General features: G+C 34.9%; 1 protein-coding gene across 1 annotated transcript; it reads left to right on the top strand.

The window, feature by feature from the left end:
• Positions 1-2,123: 2,123 nt before the first annotated feature.
• IscU (Iron-sulfur cluster assembly enzyme) lies at positions 2,124-7,239 on the top strand. The gene is made up of 3 exons (XM_085941864.1): positions 2,124-2,291; positions 5,521-5,824; positions 6,877-7,239. The coding sequence occupies exons 1-3, from the start codon at positions 2,202-2,204 to the stop codon at positions 6,945-6,947; spliced, it is 465 nt and encodes a 154-aa protein (XP_085797990.1). The 5' UTR covers positions 2,124-2,201; the 3' UTR covers positions 6,948-7,239.
• The last annotated feature ends 9,629 nt before the right edge of the window (positions 7,240-16,868 follow it).

Here is a 16,868-nt window from a genome sequence, read left to right as displayed (position 1 = left end):
CCTTAGGATCCCGCTTCCAACCGATTGCACTGTCATCGCCTACGCTGACGATGCGCTGCTGTTGGTGGAGGCCGACAGCAGGGCGAAGATTGAGAGTGCCGTCGGCGAAGCCTTAAAGTCAATTGAGGCGTGGGGTAAAGTAAACAGACTATCTTTCGCACCTTCCAAGACAGAAGCCATTGTCCTGAAAGGAACGGGACGACTAAACTGTAAGCGGCCACCCACAGTCCGCTTCGGTGACACGAGAGTGAAAGTGTCGAAAATCGTCACCTACGGGCGTCCAAATGGACACTATGTTAAATTTCCATCACCGTGCCTTTTTTTACCCAAGTGTATAAGGCTGGGAGGGCCTTCCAAAGGGGGTGGGCCGTATGGCTGGTGATGGATGGGGCTTACAAGTAAGGACGCTTAAGATTGCCTATGGCGCCATTTATATGGGGATCGCCACCTACGCTGCTAGTGCGTGGTGCTTGCGTATCCCGAAAAGTGTCAAACTTAGAAGCACTCTTTTAAGCGGACAGCGCAGCGCGCTGCTTTCCATAACCAAGGCCTACCGAACAACTTCTACGGCCGCGCTCCCGGTCCTGGCCGGCATTCTCCCACTAGATCTGCACATACCTACAGGTCAGCGGCGCGTCAACGATGCTCTTCAAAGACGAGGAGGCCGTTGTTGGTGACTTTCATCTAGCCTCGCCTCCTCGGCTTGTTGCTGAAAAAGTAACCTCGTTGAAGCGGACAATACATCTCATGACGCTTGACGCGGCGTGGAAGACCTGGCAGCGACGGTGGGATGAATCAACCAAGGGCCGCCACACATATATGTTTTTTCCAAATATTAAATGGCGATTGGAGATAACCAAATATCTGACTCCTGACCATCACACCAGTCAATTTGTAAGTGGACACGGTGGGTTCGCTGGCAAGCTCTTTGAGCTTTGACTTGTAAGCCGTCCGACATGTCCATGCGGAGGGGAGATTCAGGATGCCAACCACATCCTCTGGGAATGTCTTATGTGTACTCCGAACGGGAGGAGATGCTCAGGTCGGGCCCATCGGGCCGTCCGACTCGGTTGCTACTAAGGCCAATTATCTTGCATTTAAAAAAATTGCGGCGTCTTACTGCGGGCGTCAAGATCTCTTCACATAATTTTTGCTTTCCGTATAATTAGCTTCTTTATTTTGTTTTATATACACTAGAATCATTTTTATTTTCATAAATTCCCTGTGCTCTTCTCTCCCCGGCATTTTGCATTAGAAAGTAACTTTAAACTCAGTCAGAGCTCACTTTGAGCGTAGCAACCTTAGTCTTGGGTATCTCCTCCTAGGGCATTCCCGGCCTAAAGCTTAACTAGATGCTTCACATCGCCAATGTAGGGCCACGTGATACGCTCGATTAAGACCGGGTGTGGTGCGTGGCGGGTTTTGGTTTGGAGGGATTAACTTCAATGTGGCGTCGTAGCTGTTCACACCTCAATTAAAAATAATTACCTCCTCCAATATGCATTGTCAATCACTTTTATTGACATCATTAGAAGCAACCAGTTAAGAAGTAGGTACCCAGTTTGAAACCGTTCGGCGTAGATAATACTTGGTATTGGTAGGTAGCGATTTATTATTATTATTCAAAAATTAATACTAATACATAACAGAAGAATGAGGTTAAGCTATTCATTTCTTAGAACTTAAAAAGATCGAGGATCCTAGCATGGTTAAAATCTATCAGTGTAGGTAGGTACTGTCCAGTATTGTCCAACAAGAAGTTCTAGGCAATAACCGGAAGTCGCCAGTAGAGTAAAAGTGGGAGGAGTTTGTTAGTTGACAGTTTTAACACGCAGCCAAGATAATCCTGTTGGACAGTAGGTAGTAATACATGAATATTCTACGTCATGTCATCATAATTTCAAATAATATCTAAAAAATATATACTCTAAGTACATCTTGTTTGTTATTTGCATAACATTTTGAAACTATGAGATTGATGACAATATCAGTGAAATATTTTTTATCAGCATAAGTATCACCAATAATTTAAAGAAAAATGACTATTTTTTACAATGGTCTGCTTAGTATAAAATATTGTCTCTGGTCAGGTTAAATTTTGACACATTTTGAATTCATTCAGTGCGTATTAGCAATTTCAGACATCTGTAGTCGCTAAATTTTCGTTTTGAACGAATAATTCCAAAGAAAATAATTAAATAATGGCTCTCTTTCGCAGCGCCCTTGGTCTGCGTAGGACAGTGAGTCTGAACAACATTCCAGCGATTCCGGTCGCCTTCTACCATGCCAATGTAAGCAGGTTATCTTATTCGTAAATACTGTTTTATATTAGGTATATTAAATAATAGATTTCTAAGGTGAAGGTCGCATCGATTTATCTTTTTCCTTCCTTCTTCCCCATATTGCACAAAACGTAGTGTACCTGTGTGCAATTATGTTATACATAACTATATTATTGAAATGCAATTGCCAAATTCAAGGCTTAAATAATTTTTAATCACTATTTGTGAAATATATCTCAATTCATAGTTGTTTTACCAATGCTAGTAATATGATGTACCTACCTAGATGCGAAAAAAATTAATTTGTCAACTTTCCTGACATACTTGATTGTCAATAAAATAAATTATTCCAATCCACAATTTACTTCTCATTATATCCATTCATACATTAATGCGACTATATTATATCGGTATATAGTAAGTACCTAGTAATACGAGACATGTATAAATGTAAAAAAATCACTAAAAAGGTGGTCTCAAAACTGTTTCACAGCATTCATAGTATCCAAAGAGATTGGACTCCTCCAACAGAGGGACCACACAAATGTCCGCGTGTACTCGCTGTGTGAACCAAAGTTATATCTCTCTGAAATTAGGTACACTTTGCTGCAAATGGGCCTTACTCGGACATAAAAACGCCCCACTGAGTATTTTTTTTATCAATACTTCAGCTTACAACCAATTTATGATAAACTTGTTTTCATTATAAAAAGTTCCCGCAATAAAAACTTTATTAGGATTCAGGGTAAGAAAGAATAATGCTAATGGAAGTATCTAAGTATTTTATTTTTAATAACACAAAAAACACAATATTTTGAAAAATTAAACACAAATCAGTTACTTAATAGCAAATGGGTAAATCTTGGAATAAAAAATATGGTCTTGTTTTTACATATTTTTCTATATAAAATAACATAGTATTATTGTTTAGATAAAACTGTTAAATAAAAAACACAAATAATTACACAGTTAATTACAAACCAAAAAAAGTTTATTATATTACCTACCTATTTACACATGTGTATTTTGAAAATATTTTATGAAATAAAAATATAACATGGGACCGTTTTTGACATATTGTTTATAAAATTACTTGTTCATATAAACCAATTAGACACAAATTACAGGTAGTTATGTTGAAAATTTGATTATATAGTTAATTACAATATTTTTTCTATTTAACATAATATTATCGGAGAAGCCCTGCATATATAATATGAATATATTCATACAAAAAATCGAATATTAATGGTATTGAGGACTCTTTTAGCCGGATAAGGTGTTCACCTCTGATGAAATCATTTTCTAAGAAATGCTTCCCACACAGTAAAGAATATTGAGATGGCACCCAGCTCTCCCGCCCGACTGCATCAATCCACAATTTCCGAAGAACTTCATATTTCGGAAATCTGAAATAATTTAGTTTATATAACATTACAAAATTGCCCCATATACTCCATTACATACTTTATATAAATACAATTTTTTGTTTGGTATCCTTAGAAATATATAATGAAATATAAAATCTACGTAAATAATGAATGTCATTAACTAGCACTAACAGTTTTTACTTTGAAAAACACATTGAATATTTTGGGTTCAAAATAATATTATGTATACGGCCCTGGATTTTTTACAATAAACAACCATTTGACGTTTGATGTAAAAGTTGTGAATAATGTTATTGTAAAAGATCTTTTACGAAAAACTATCAATGCATAAATAATTATTAGTATGCATATTGTTCCGAAATGCTGTTACTCATTTGTATTCTTCCAATAATAAATATTTTTTTAGCCGAATAATAACGTAGAATAATACAACACTCATTTGTCACTAAACGTGACGATAAATGTAATATTATTATTATAAATACCTGTGAAAAGATACGCCGGCATTTCTTCTGGCTTTCCATCCTATTGCACTGAAAGAGACCATGGTTTTTTTACTTAAAACGTCGACCAAAATATCTCACTCCTTTCAAGATCGAGAGAATAACAATATTATATCCGCCATGTTGTTTTACGACTCGAACTTGAAGGTAGCAGCTCCAGCAATACCAACTGATTTTCTCCGATTCGTATTTTTTCGTACGTAAATGATGGCATGTTCCCTCTCCAGTCTTCAATCTCTTTGGTATATACATATTCTGCCAAATGTTTTTTTCCCTTCAGAATTAAATTTGCAGAGGTGGCCATGAGATTTTACAACTTTCTTTTTAAACCAAATCTAACGTAACCTAACCTACCCCAACCTAATATCGTCGTTCCCTATTAAAAAAGTCAGATCTGCAAAATGCTATTTTTCAGTAGGAGCAATCAAAGATGTTTCATCAAATATCCTTTGTGACTAATGAATAAAAATACGGGTTATAGAAACTTTAAGATTATAGAAACATCCGTCTGTCCGGTTAACATAGCAGCAACTGTCAGATCCGACGCATCTTGCTCACCCACGCCCAGCCAACAATGTCATCGACATTGTTATTCGGACACTCTCGGTAGATCCGTCATTTTTAACTTGAGTATCTCGAAATTTTTCAAACAAACAAAAAAAGCTGTGATTGTGGTATAAATGTTTAAAGTGTTTAAATATCTTTTATGTAATAATCCGAAAATGACAAAATTTAGATCCGATTTTTTTAATAGGGACCGACGATATAATCTTAGTCTGTGATAATGGTGTATTAAAATGTATGAAAATTTTAAAAATTTTCAATTAACGATTTTTGGATCGAAAAGCTGATGCGCCGCCATAAACAGGTGTTTATTATAATTTTCGTAAAAAAAAAATTATAAAAGTTCATGGCTACCTCTGCGGCACAATTACCTTAAATTTGAGATTTTTCTGTCTGGAAATTGGAATATTTTCCCTTCAGAATCACAATTCACATCTTTTTTGAAAGGTGTCAATTGGCTTTTCAGGAAAGAACACATTTTCATGGGAAGAATACCTAGTTTAAATGTTACCTACCGCCTGAACAAAACAGCAACAAAAGCATACAAGTCTATTATTGTGATAATGCATCATCGTTTTGAAATGAGATTGTCTGGCAGTAGGTATTCTTTAATGTGGCTTACAAGCCGATTGATAACATTTGGCATTGCCTACTGAAGAGAAACCAAAGTTTCATGGTGACTGATGGCAATTCAAGAAAGTCATGTAATTTTTCCCTTACAGTTTAGTTAGAAGCGGTACGGTGAAATATTAATGCTATGTATTGTAATATCGTCCTCAGGTATTAGAGCATTATGAAAACCCACGCAATGTTGGCTCTCTGGACAAGAAAGACAAAAATGTTGGCACTGGACTTGTTGGTGCCCCAGCCTGCGGTGATGTGATGAAGCTTCAGATAAAAGTTGACGAAAATGGAAAGATCATCGATGCCAAGTTCAAGACTTTTGGATGTGGATCTGCAATCGCTTCAAGTTCTCTGGCTACCGAATGGGTAAAGGGAAAAACAGTCGACCAGGCACTCAAACTGAAGAATACGGACATTGCTAAGGAACTCTCGCTGCCACCTGTAAAGCTTCATTGCTCAAGTATGTACAATACAAAAGTTATCATTTCATTAGTTCAGATAGCGTATTCATTAATAATTATTCACAAGAATGACAAGACGGCTATATAGCTAAATGTATAAGAGCACTCACTCGAGCAGAAAAACGATGTGAGTTCGAATCCCACCCAGTCAAGTTTTTTCTAGTAGTTATATTGTTTGTTTCTGAGGTTATCAATAATCGTACGGTCCATCTAACATTGATGTCAAAATTTGTCACATTTATTGCAATTGAGTCTCTCTGGAAAAGCAGCGTTATCCGGAAATTTTTATTTTGAGATTATAGCAATAAAACATTACATGCCAGTTTTGAAAATCATGTGATATGTGCTCACTACTCTAAGATTTCTGTTGCCATCTGTTATCAGGATTAAATTACAATTTTTGGTTGGTATGTAGACAAATGTACGGCGTGTCATTTTAACTGATTTGCAAAGAGGGCTCAATTATTGGTCGTAAGTGATATCTCTGATGATTAGAAATGTCTTAACTATTAATGGCATCATTTTTTTATAAAAGAAAGTGGTTTTATGGAAAAAAATAAGCCTTAACCTACAAAAATTACTTACTTTAGTGCAATTAATAAAAAAAAATCGTTTTGCTTCACAAAAAATAAATGCTTCATTCAGTTTTTTGTTCTTCTGTAAGGTTGGTAATTTTGTAGATAGGTAGGCCATATTGTCAAAATGACGATATTATATTATAATTATATGTAGTAAGGTTATCTATGTTCCACTAGCATAAATTTATGGTTTCTTACAATGTCTATAAGTAAAAATAAGATGGAATGGGAGGATGATAATATGAAAAAAACATGAGAATTTTGTCAATGGGATACTAACTGAAACCACTAAGTGGGGGATATTATGTTTTGAATATTTACTTACATTCATTACTTATTATCACCTATTGATAAACATTTTCCATCTCGTAATAATTGCTTTGAGTTGAAAGGACAATTGGTACCATATAGGATTCTAATTTTAATTTAATTGGTGCACATAGACAGTTTAAAATCTTCTTCTTTCTTTGCAGTGCTTGCCGAGGATGCTATCAAAGCTGCATTATCAGATTACAAAATCAAGCAGCAGAAGAAACCTGAATAAATAAAGAATTTACCTATTATCGCTAAATGAGAAATACATCTAAAAAATATTATATCTATATAGGTACCTTGACACTTCGTGCTTTGAAGTATGCACTTATGCAATAAATAGAACGTTGTGCGGGTTATATTATATACACTGTGATTATTTATAATTTCAATAATACCATTGGCTAACTCGGATGTATTTTTATTTAATGAGTATTTAGATTATATTAATAGTTGTGAAACGGGTCAAATCCTAAATTGATAGTAAATATCTATGTATATATATTTTGAATAAATTGTTTGCAAAATAAAATTGTCTTTTACTATTTTCTGTTCAGTTGTTTCGTATCCATGTTAACCAACCTTAACTTTTCTTTGTGCCTAAAATAACTGTCCAAATCCCTGATATTATTATGAAAACTTAATTCCTGACTTTCGTCAATTCGTACATAAATGTCTTTGGTAATTTAAATATTAAATGTGCAAAACCTTCAATTAAAAGAACAGTGACTACTAGAAAGTAGGGATGTCATATCGCACGGCAAAGTATCGACATTTGGTAGTATTGTATTGGAAGAAAGATATCGATACTAACTCAGGGTTGGCGAACGTTTCTACGAACGCGTGCCTAAATTTCCCAAATATTTTTCGGCTGTCTGACGTGCCGAGCAGTTTTTTATGGGGTAAAATAGTTTTTAAGAATCCTATTTTAAAAAAATGATGTTCTAGATACCACTCACTGACCATGGCACACATATAGGTTTATCACTCTTTTCAATAATTACGTCATACATTTCGGTCCATCAATTCGTCGTCAATCTGACAAAGAGGCGTAAGTCGAAAAACACAGTTTTGAGGTAGAGGCAGAATAAGATATTTTACACTTTAATTTTTGATTGAAATGTCATTTTAAAGTATTTTATGAATTTATTGATATAAATTTTAAGCAGTGTAATACTATAGGGCAGGGGTTCCCAACCTTTTTGTACTCTAGAGCACATTCTAAAATATCGGTAGGGTGGCGGGCACCACCTATTTTTAATCGAGAAACTCCTTCCATAACTTCTCATTTTCCCATAATTTATTTTCTTATATTCATAATTTATTAATAAATAAGAAACAAAAATGTTTCAAAATAATAAAACTATTATTCAAATTGCATACACACAGAGAAATGTATTTACAAAACGTAAACAAAGAAAATATTTTATAAAAAAATAGAATATCAATATGTCAATGTGATCTTTGGCATTGCATATCATTGGCCAGTGCCTCATAATTAGGAGAGTATGACGATAATCCTGTTAGCGAACAATCATAAAGATGATCATCGGTGAGTTGAGAACTACATCTTGATTTTATTAAGTTCATGTTTGAAAACAATGATTCGCATAAATATGTCGAACCGAAAAACGATTCAATTTTATGTCGCTTTTTTCAAAAATGGGAACATTTCTCCGTCCACTGTTTTCCAAAAGTCCTCTGATATTAAGGATTTAATATCAGAGGTTTTATTATGCAAATGTTTTTATTTCTTCAATTAAACTCACAAATCTTGTAAGAACCTTTCCTTTACTGAGCCAACGTACTTCAGTATGCAGAATAATTTTCCACATGTCTAGTGAAAATAGTCTGCTGTGCAGTTAGACTTGATTTTAGTTGACATATTTTTTTCTTTCTTACTTCAGATTTAAGTGGATAATTCACATCAAAAGTGGCATGAATTGTCTGAAAGTGTCGTTCAACATTATGTTTTTTTGGCACTGCAATACTACTACCACACAACAAACAGGCGCATTTATTTTTCACATTAAAGAAACAATATGATTCCTCCCAGTCAGTGTTAAAATTATAGGTTTGTTGTCTTTTACTCGGTCCACTCATTTTAGAACTATATAGAAGGAATATCAAAACTCCTAATTCGTGTTTCGTCAGACGAAGATGTCTCCTAGCTAACTGTCGCGACCCGAACGAGGCAGCAATCACAATCACAATGGGAACAACGCGGTTCCAGGCGGGGAATGCTATTTGCACATCACTCCTTGTACACGCCGAAAACCCGAACTGAGCCGATGATCGCCGAAGCAATCGGGACGGTACGAGCACGTGACTACTGTCACGTGCTTCGGCGTTCATCGGCTTAGTTCGTGGCGTTCGTTCACTTCGGGTTTTTTGCGTGTATCAGGCTAGCGTGAAAATTCTGTCTCTGTCGAATAGTGACGGGCACATACGCCATGGCGCCCGCGGGCACGGGGTTGGGATCCCCTGCTATAGGGTGTACTACATATACTTATTTGAGCAAAATTACTTATTTAACACGTTTTTTTTTTTCAATTAAAACGACAGAAAATTTACATACACCATTTTGTCAGCGAGTAACTGGATTGTATCATTTACTTACACCATCACTAAGCATTAAAATACTTATGCTTTTTCATGATGAAGTTATTCATTAGGCATTTTCCGATTAATGAAAATATTTTATTAACAAATATAAGAAAAATACATCTGTATCATCGGAAAATATTTAATTACACAAAAAATACTGTGTTATTTGAAATTTTTTAAAATAATACATAAAATAAAGAAATACATAGGTAAATTTTTTCCATAATTAGAATTGAATAGGTATGTGAATCCAAAATGATAATATTGACTTATAACCGTTGCATGTATGCGTATTAACAGGAAGTGAAAATAAAAATGATAGTTAGCTAACAAAGTTAAATTACGTTAAGCTAAAGGTGGTCATGATCCTCAGCCATGAGTACGACCAAGAAGAGAGAAAGTTAATTAACAATTTTAATTAAAATTGATGTAAAAAAATAATATAACTATAGATTTTGCAATGTAACAAACTATGCTGTAGGTATTGTAGGAGAGAAGATTATCTTAAACTTTTAATGAGGGGTTTATAAGATTTCTTATAATAGGGCTATCTCCGTCACACAGTGACATCAAATTCCTATATTTTTGAACAGGTATTTTTGATGGCTCTTTATTTAGTTTACGTATTTGAGGCGTATAATTACAAAAAGCGACAAGTCCACAATTCAATATTTTCGGGAAACAACGTTTTTATGTTTCAAGCTTCAATTATTTATATTAATGTGAGATTATTATTTCCATTGTATTCTATGTCGAAATTAGAACCAAATGGCAATTTGTTTCAGCCGATAAACTCTTAAATGTACGAGGGTGGGTCAATAAGTCCTTAGAAAAGCCGACAGGTGGCGCGACTAGTACTGTAAGCGGTTTGTTTTCATGCAGCGGCACTACCGATTCAGTATGCTGCGAAGTTTCAATCAGATTGGTCGGGTTGTTGTGTGTTTCTCGTACATTTAAAAAAAAAAATTGCTTGTTTACAAAAATGGAGAAAATTGAGTTTAGAGCTGTTATTAAACATTTTAATATAAAAGGGTTAACAGCAAAGGAAATAAAAAATGAGTTGGATTTAGTTCACGGCATATCTGCTCCTTCACTTGCAACTATTTATAACTGGTTAAATGAATTTAAACGTGGTCGTACATCAACAAAGGATGAACCACGCTCAGGACGTCCTGTAGAGGTGACTACACCAGAAATGATCAATAAAATCCACGATATGGTGTTAAGTGACCGAAGATTAAAGTTGAGTGAGATAATTGAGGTTACAGGGATCTCAAAAGATAGCGTCATTTCTATTTTACATGACAAATTGGGCATGAAAAAAATTTCTGCAAAATGGGTGCCGCGTTTGCTCACAGTCAACAATAAACGCAATAGGGTGGTGGCCTCTAAAGCCCTGTTGTCGCTCATGCAACGCAATCCGGATGAATTTTTTCGTCGCTTTGTGACTGTAGATGAAACATGGATACACCACTATACTCCCGAGACGAAATAACAGTCAAAGCAGTGGATTGCGAAAGGCGAACCATGTCCAAAGAAGGCGAAAACCGTAAAATCAGCTGGTAAGGTTATGGCCACTGTATTTTGGGATGCACGTGGAATTATTTTCGTTGACTATTTGGAAAAAGGAAAAACAATAACAGGGAATTATTATGCATCTTTATTGGACCAGCTAAAAAACAAAATTGAAGAAAAACGGCCTCATTTAAACAGGAAAAAAATCATCTTTCATCAGGACAATGCCCGTGTTCACACATGTTTACGATCAATGGCTAAAATTGAAGAATTGAAGTTCGAATTGGTCGACCACCCACCGTATTCGCCAGATTTAGCCCCCAGTGACTTTTTCCTTTTCCCAAACTTAAAAAAATGGCTAAGTGGACAACGTTTTTTTTCAAATGAAGAAGTCATCGATCGGACAAATGCTTATTTTGAGGACCTTCCGAAAACTTATTTTTCTGACGGTTTAAAAAAAATTGAGAAACGTCTAACCAAGTGTATTGAGCTCCAAGGAGATTATGTTGAGAAATAAAAAAAAATACAAAAATAAAAACTGTTTTAATGCTTTTTTCTAAGGAATTATTGACCCACCCTCGTAATAAATATAGGCAAAATAAAATTGGACATAGCGCTATTTGTACTTCACTTTTTAATTTACTCCGCATAAGGCACATATTTCCGTGGGACTGTCATGAGTTTACCAGATGCTACAGCACGGGAGACGCCCTTTTCAATATTGAACGTTCCCTTATTGGTTGACTTAAAAACGCGCGAAATCAACCAAGCTTTAAATAATATGAAACACGGACTTGGCGCTTTTTGTAATAAATCGAGACTTTAAACATTTTTTTTCGTAGGGTTATGTCGCGTTTTGGAATCTATAGATCAATACATATTGTGTAAAATTATAAAAAGAATACGTGCGTATTTTTTTCTCGATTTTTTCCAAATGTGGACTTATCGCTTTTTGGAATTAGACGCCTCATTTGTACATCGTATTGATACACCCCTGTTACAGGCGGGCTTCTCCCGGAGTAAAATAATCATTTAGTAGCTATAAGTCGAAACGTAACCCTGACCTCTAGAAACGGCTTCATAAAACATCTAATCTGATTCCTTGCTCAACCACGTAAGTATTTTTTAATCATAAGTAAAGGCCTTCGTCCGGTGTGTGAAAATCGCATATTGGGCGGAGGTGTAATTAAGATAAATTTAATTTAATTTAAAAGGTATAAATGATGATGGATGAATGCGATAATTTTAAGACTAAATATAAGTATTCAAATATAATAAATTTTGCCGCGCATTGTGCGTGAAATCCTCGCGCGCCGGCGCCAGGGTCAGGCTCGTGATTCGCCGAATCAAAGATCATGCGATCAAGATTTGGCCAATCACTAGTCCCTTTTACTAATGGCGTGGGTACGCGAAGTTTAAAAAAATAAAAAGAAGTTAGTAAGCGTCCCCTTTCCGACACATACGGACCTGCGTAACTAATTGTAAAAACCTAAACATGTAAAGAAAGTGTAAAATATAAGCTAATACCAAGTTACACGAGACAGACGTGGTTTTATTTAATTCCACCCTCAAATATATCGTACTTTTTTTTTGTGAATCCGGGGTTCGACGGACACCTGAGCTAGCCGCTGGAACCCCGGGGATCTCAGTATGGATAATTATTATTTATTGAGTTTAACCGTTTTAAAGAAATGCATCAGTAATTTTTATCAAGATGGCTGTTTTAAAATATTTTTTTATTAAATTACTTTTATTTATTTCAGCCATTTTTGTCCAGTTAATCCTTTCATTCTCATCATCTCAAATTCCAAGAATCCTCATATCTTTGGAATAACTTTTAAATCCAAAAAATCATCGATGACGTATGGTTGCTGTCTTCTGGCCAGAGTATATATTGAAATGAGCTGTGTTTGAAGAAAAACTTCTCCGACTATTGAAATAGATATCTTCATTTTGGCGATGATGTGCCTCGAAGAAAAGGAGAGATATTTCTTTAATGTTTGAATTGAATATTTATTTTGATCGGTACTTCCATCAGCAAAAAGATAAACTTTTTGAGTCCCCTTATAATATTCATTTAAATATTGAAAGAGAATAGTAGTAGAAAAGCTTTGACAACACTTAGAAACTACATTGAATATTGTAAAATTATACTTAGTCAATCTTCGTTTATAAAAAATGGCTTTTGTAATAGACAGGTATAATACCTGCTGGAGATCAAATACTATGCAAAGATGCGTACTTATCTTAATATTTGACAAACTCGGTTTTATAATACTACTTTAATTCTCTGATTTCAATATTCTCCTTACTGTGCTGAAGATATATTTTTTCCTTCAGTCTCTCTTGTTGCGGCATCACTTTGGTTATAATTCATACAGGCTGCATTGGTCTTTTTTTGGATGGTGAAAAGATAAATTCATGTCATTAAAAACACGATAATAATATGTAGTGATACTCGGTGAATGGGTGGGGTTTTCAATTAAAAACATATGCTATGCATTTTAGTTATTGTTCAAGTCGGGAGCTAGTGGATTGGCGACAGTATTGCGATTCCACTCTTGGATATCTTTTGATATGGCTTTCAATTGCACCTCGCATAATTGCATCTGTCTTTTAAAGATTGTACCTACCCTTCTTCCTCTCTTATCTTTTTCTAAGACTCCTGTAGATTGAATTTTTTCCTTAGTTGTTCTTACTACTTTTTCACTAACTGCCAGTGTGTTAAGCTATTGTTTTAGTTGCAACATTGCATCACTACCGCATGCGAAACGTCAAAACTAAAGGCGGGGACGAAAGAAACGAACGAAAAAAAAGCTAACGCTATCAGACAAAGAGGCGTATATTAGATTCCGGCTATTTGTCAGAAATTTAATTGAAATAACTGAATATACAGCTATGTTTTTCTATGATAACTTTTGACAGATTGAATTCAGATATGCCGTTTTGAAATGTATGCAAGTATCACATAAGCTACATTTCTCCATTCTTAACTCAAAACAGCCAAATTTTAACTTACGCCTCTTTGTCAGATTGACAACGAATTTTGAAACTGTTTACCAGAATTACTACTAGCTTCACGAAATTTTTGTTTCTTATTTGGTACAGCCATTTTTTGGGAGTAGAAATGAAATTGTTTCGTAATGTATTAATTAGTCTGGTTCTTTACGCATAAACTGAATCCAGAATTGTTTGAATTGAATCCGATCAAATGAGGCATTTTCTTGCTACAGTGATCTCAAGCATTGTAAATCGATCAAAATTAAAGGTTCGCGGCGTGGCATCCTCCGCCGCCTGATAATATTAGTGTGATATTATTATACGTGACAAATAAAGCCTCAAGACCGACATAAACAATGCCAGGCAAATACATCCCTTTGGGACTGTCACAACATATCTATAGTTTGTTTCCTCTAATGAAGGAGGCATCAGTGCAGTGACAGAGGATAAGGATCTGAGCGTTTATCTCCTCCCCGCCCAGTGTGCATCTGCGAGGTAACAACCGCCGACTAGCTAGCTGATGACCATCATCAAATAAAGAGTCACGGCTCGGTCTACTGCCTACTGATTCAATCAACCATGGTCGACGAATGACACCTCATTTTTACCTCACATCAAAGTTTTAATGACAGTAGTAACAATGAATTTTACGCTTGCCTCCTGTCCGAGAACTATAATAAAATCTGTTCTCAACATCCACCATAGATGCTCAATAAAAAGTGGGTTGACAGCTGGATAGTGTTACATTTCTACATTCAAATTCATATTCCTCGGTTGTTTCCTAGAAAATAAAGGGTAAAGAAAAAAGCGCACTTGTAATATAATGTTTATTAAATCCCATTGTTATATCACAATATTATTTTGAGTCACCCATTCATTACATATGGGATTTATTATACAAGAGTTATAGACTATTTTCAAGAGAATTTCGAATCATGAATAAAATTGTTGTGTTGCGTCCTTATTCGATGAAAATGTTTAGAATGTACATATACATTGATTGACTGCCAGAGTAAATGATAATATTTTACGTAATCATCCATGCATAGATTTAATCTCAATAGTTTTATACACATATTGAAAATAATAAAGAAAATAGTATGCCAGTAAGTACCTACTAGATGTACCTAGTACGTAATAGATGAAAAGTGACTGTTTAGTTTTCAATTATAATTTAATAAGCTACTACATAAGTAACAGGATTTCAGTAACACTTTCAAATCCAAAATTTATTATAAAGCAAATTAAACATTTTACCTTCTCCATAAACACACGAGTTTCGTTTATATAATGCTGACATCTTACAGACAGACGAAATATTTCTGTTCAGAAGATTGAAAAGATGAGGCGCCTATTTCCAAAGCATAAAATAAAACACAATATACATATTATTCTAGTATAATTTCAAACAATGTCATGATCTATAACTGACTTCCGAAACCTGTCAAAAGCATACGATAAAAAATGTTTAAAACTGAAAGCGATAGAAATCAATTAATTTAAGTCACACATTCCAACATTTTCATGTCATGACCCACCCCATTTTATAAAAACAAAGTGGCCCGCGACCCCAATAAATTGTGAAAAGCCTTTTTAATAGGGAAAACGCTCCGAAAATAGATTTTTCAGTATGTAATTCAATATAAGTTTAACTTAACTTAAAAGTCAAGCATGGTAACATTTGTATATGAATGATACATAGCAGAATTGATTCAGAATTGATTTTAACGTGTGTGCATTGGATGTGTAACACCAACTTTTAAAATAAGCCGATGCAATTGGAACCTTGTAAAATTACTGTGTGTCAATTATCACGTCATAATTCTGAAAATAGAATGGGTATGTCATAAGTATGGATAAGATAAATACTTTCCCAATACTAGCTCAAAACTCAATATCTAATACTAAGTTAACGGAAAGAGGAGCATGATACTTCCCATAAATCTAAGTGAAGAGATCCTCATGTTGGTAGTATGACACTACAAATTTTTTAATTGCGACAAAATTGGCCTTTGTGACGACCAGGTCAGACGATCCAATAGGCCCATCAGCTGGTTGAACCGACTTGAGCAGCGGTTCCATTATTTCCACGAGCAATTAATTATACATGAATAAAAAACGCATTAATGGTGCTGATAGACACATGAATAAGTTGATTTCAAATGACACAAACACTTGACAAAGTATAAGGCTTAAACCTTAGACACTATATACTACATTTATATGTACTTACTTGTGTGTCCATCACGCCCATTAAGAAACTATGCCTGAAAATAGACCATGTCCTAAGATCATTCTAACAATGATCATTCTGCAGTGCACTATCAGCGATTCCTTGTAGAAAAAGCATAGTGAACTTTTAGATCTACAAATAATCACTGTGGCAGAATGAGCACTGTCCCAAGTAGGGAATCCAATCCCGGGCAATTTTCGATACCTATAATCTCGGGATTAGTAAACATAATCCCGAAACCTTCGAGATTGATTTTTTTATCAATCACAATCAATTGGTATGTGTGCAAAATTATGTTAGTGAAGTGTATGTACCTCCACATATCACAGGGGGAATCGCCGGATGCTCACGGATAATAAATAACCATTTTTGTTGTCATACGCAATCGTAAGAACATCAGAAAAATAATAAATTCGTTCATTTAACCAGCTAGACGCCACTGACATTCTGGCACGCGAACGGCGTCTAACTGCCAGTGCCACGGACATGCAGGCAGGTACTTGTTTCTACGCCGAATTTTATGAATGTTGTCTTTTCTTAAATAAATTAAAAAAAACTGTTTTACTTTTTCATTATTATCTATATTACAATATTATTTACTCCATTAAAACCGATAACGATTGAACGTACACAATATTAATATTAAATGTCTTAAATAGTATAAATTATACTGACATTTTTGACCAATTTTATCAATGCTATGTGTATAAATTTAAAAAAAATATTAACTATCGAAAAAAACGCCATCCCGAGATCATCAAATTGTAATCCCGAAATCCCGGGATCAAAATTTTGGCC

Source organism: Rhyacophila brunnea, unplaced genomic scaffold (genome assembly GCF_057557595.1).
Source record: "Rhyacophila brunnea isolate RB1 unplaced genomic scaffold, BYU_Rbru_1.0 scaffold_14, whole genome shotgun sequence".
In the NCBI taxonomy this organism is placed as follows: Eukaryota; Metazoa; Arthropoda; class Insecta; order Trichoptera; family Rhyacophilidae; genus Rhyacophila; species Rhyacophila brunnea.
The sequence above is the reverse complement of the archived record's forward strand: the minus strand, read 5'-3'. Positions and strand labels throughout refer to the sequence as shown.

Bases quoted from the DNA above. Each gene is read 5' to 3' on its own strand.
- IscU (XM_085941864.1), top strand. From the start codon at position 2,202: ATGGCTCTCTTTCGCAGCGCCCTTGGTCTGCGTAGGACAGTGAGTCTG. The intron at 2,292-5,520 runs GTAAGCAGGTTA...TATCGTCCTCAG, and splicing joins TCGCCTTCTACCATGCCAAT to GTATTAGAGCATTATGAAAA. The intron at 5,825-6,876 runs GTATGTACAATA...CTTTCTTTGCAG, and splicing joins TGTAAAGCTTCATTGCTCAA to TGCTTGCCGAGGATGCTATC.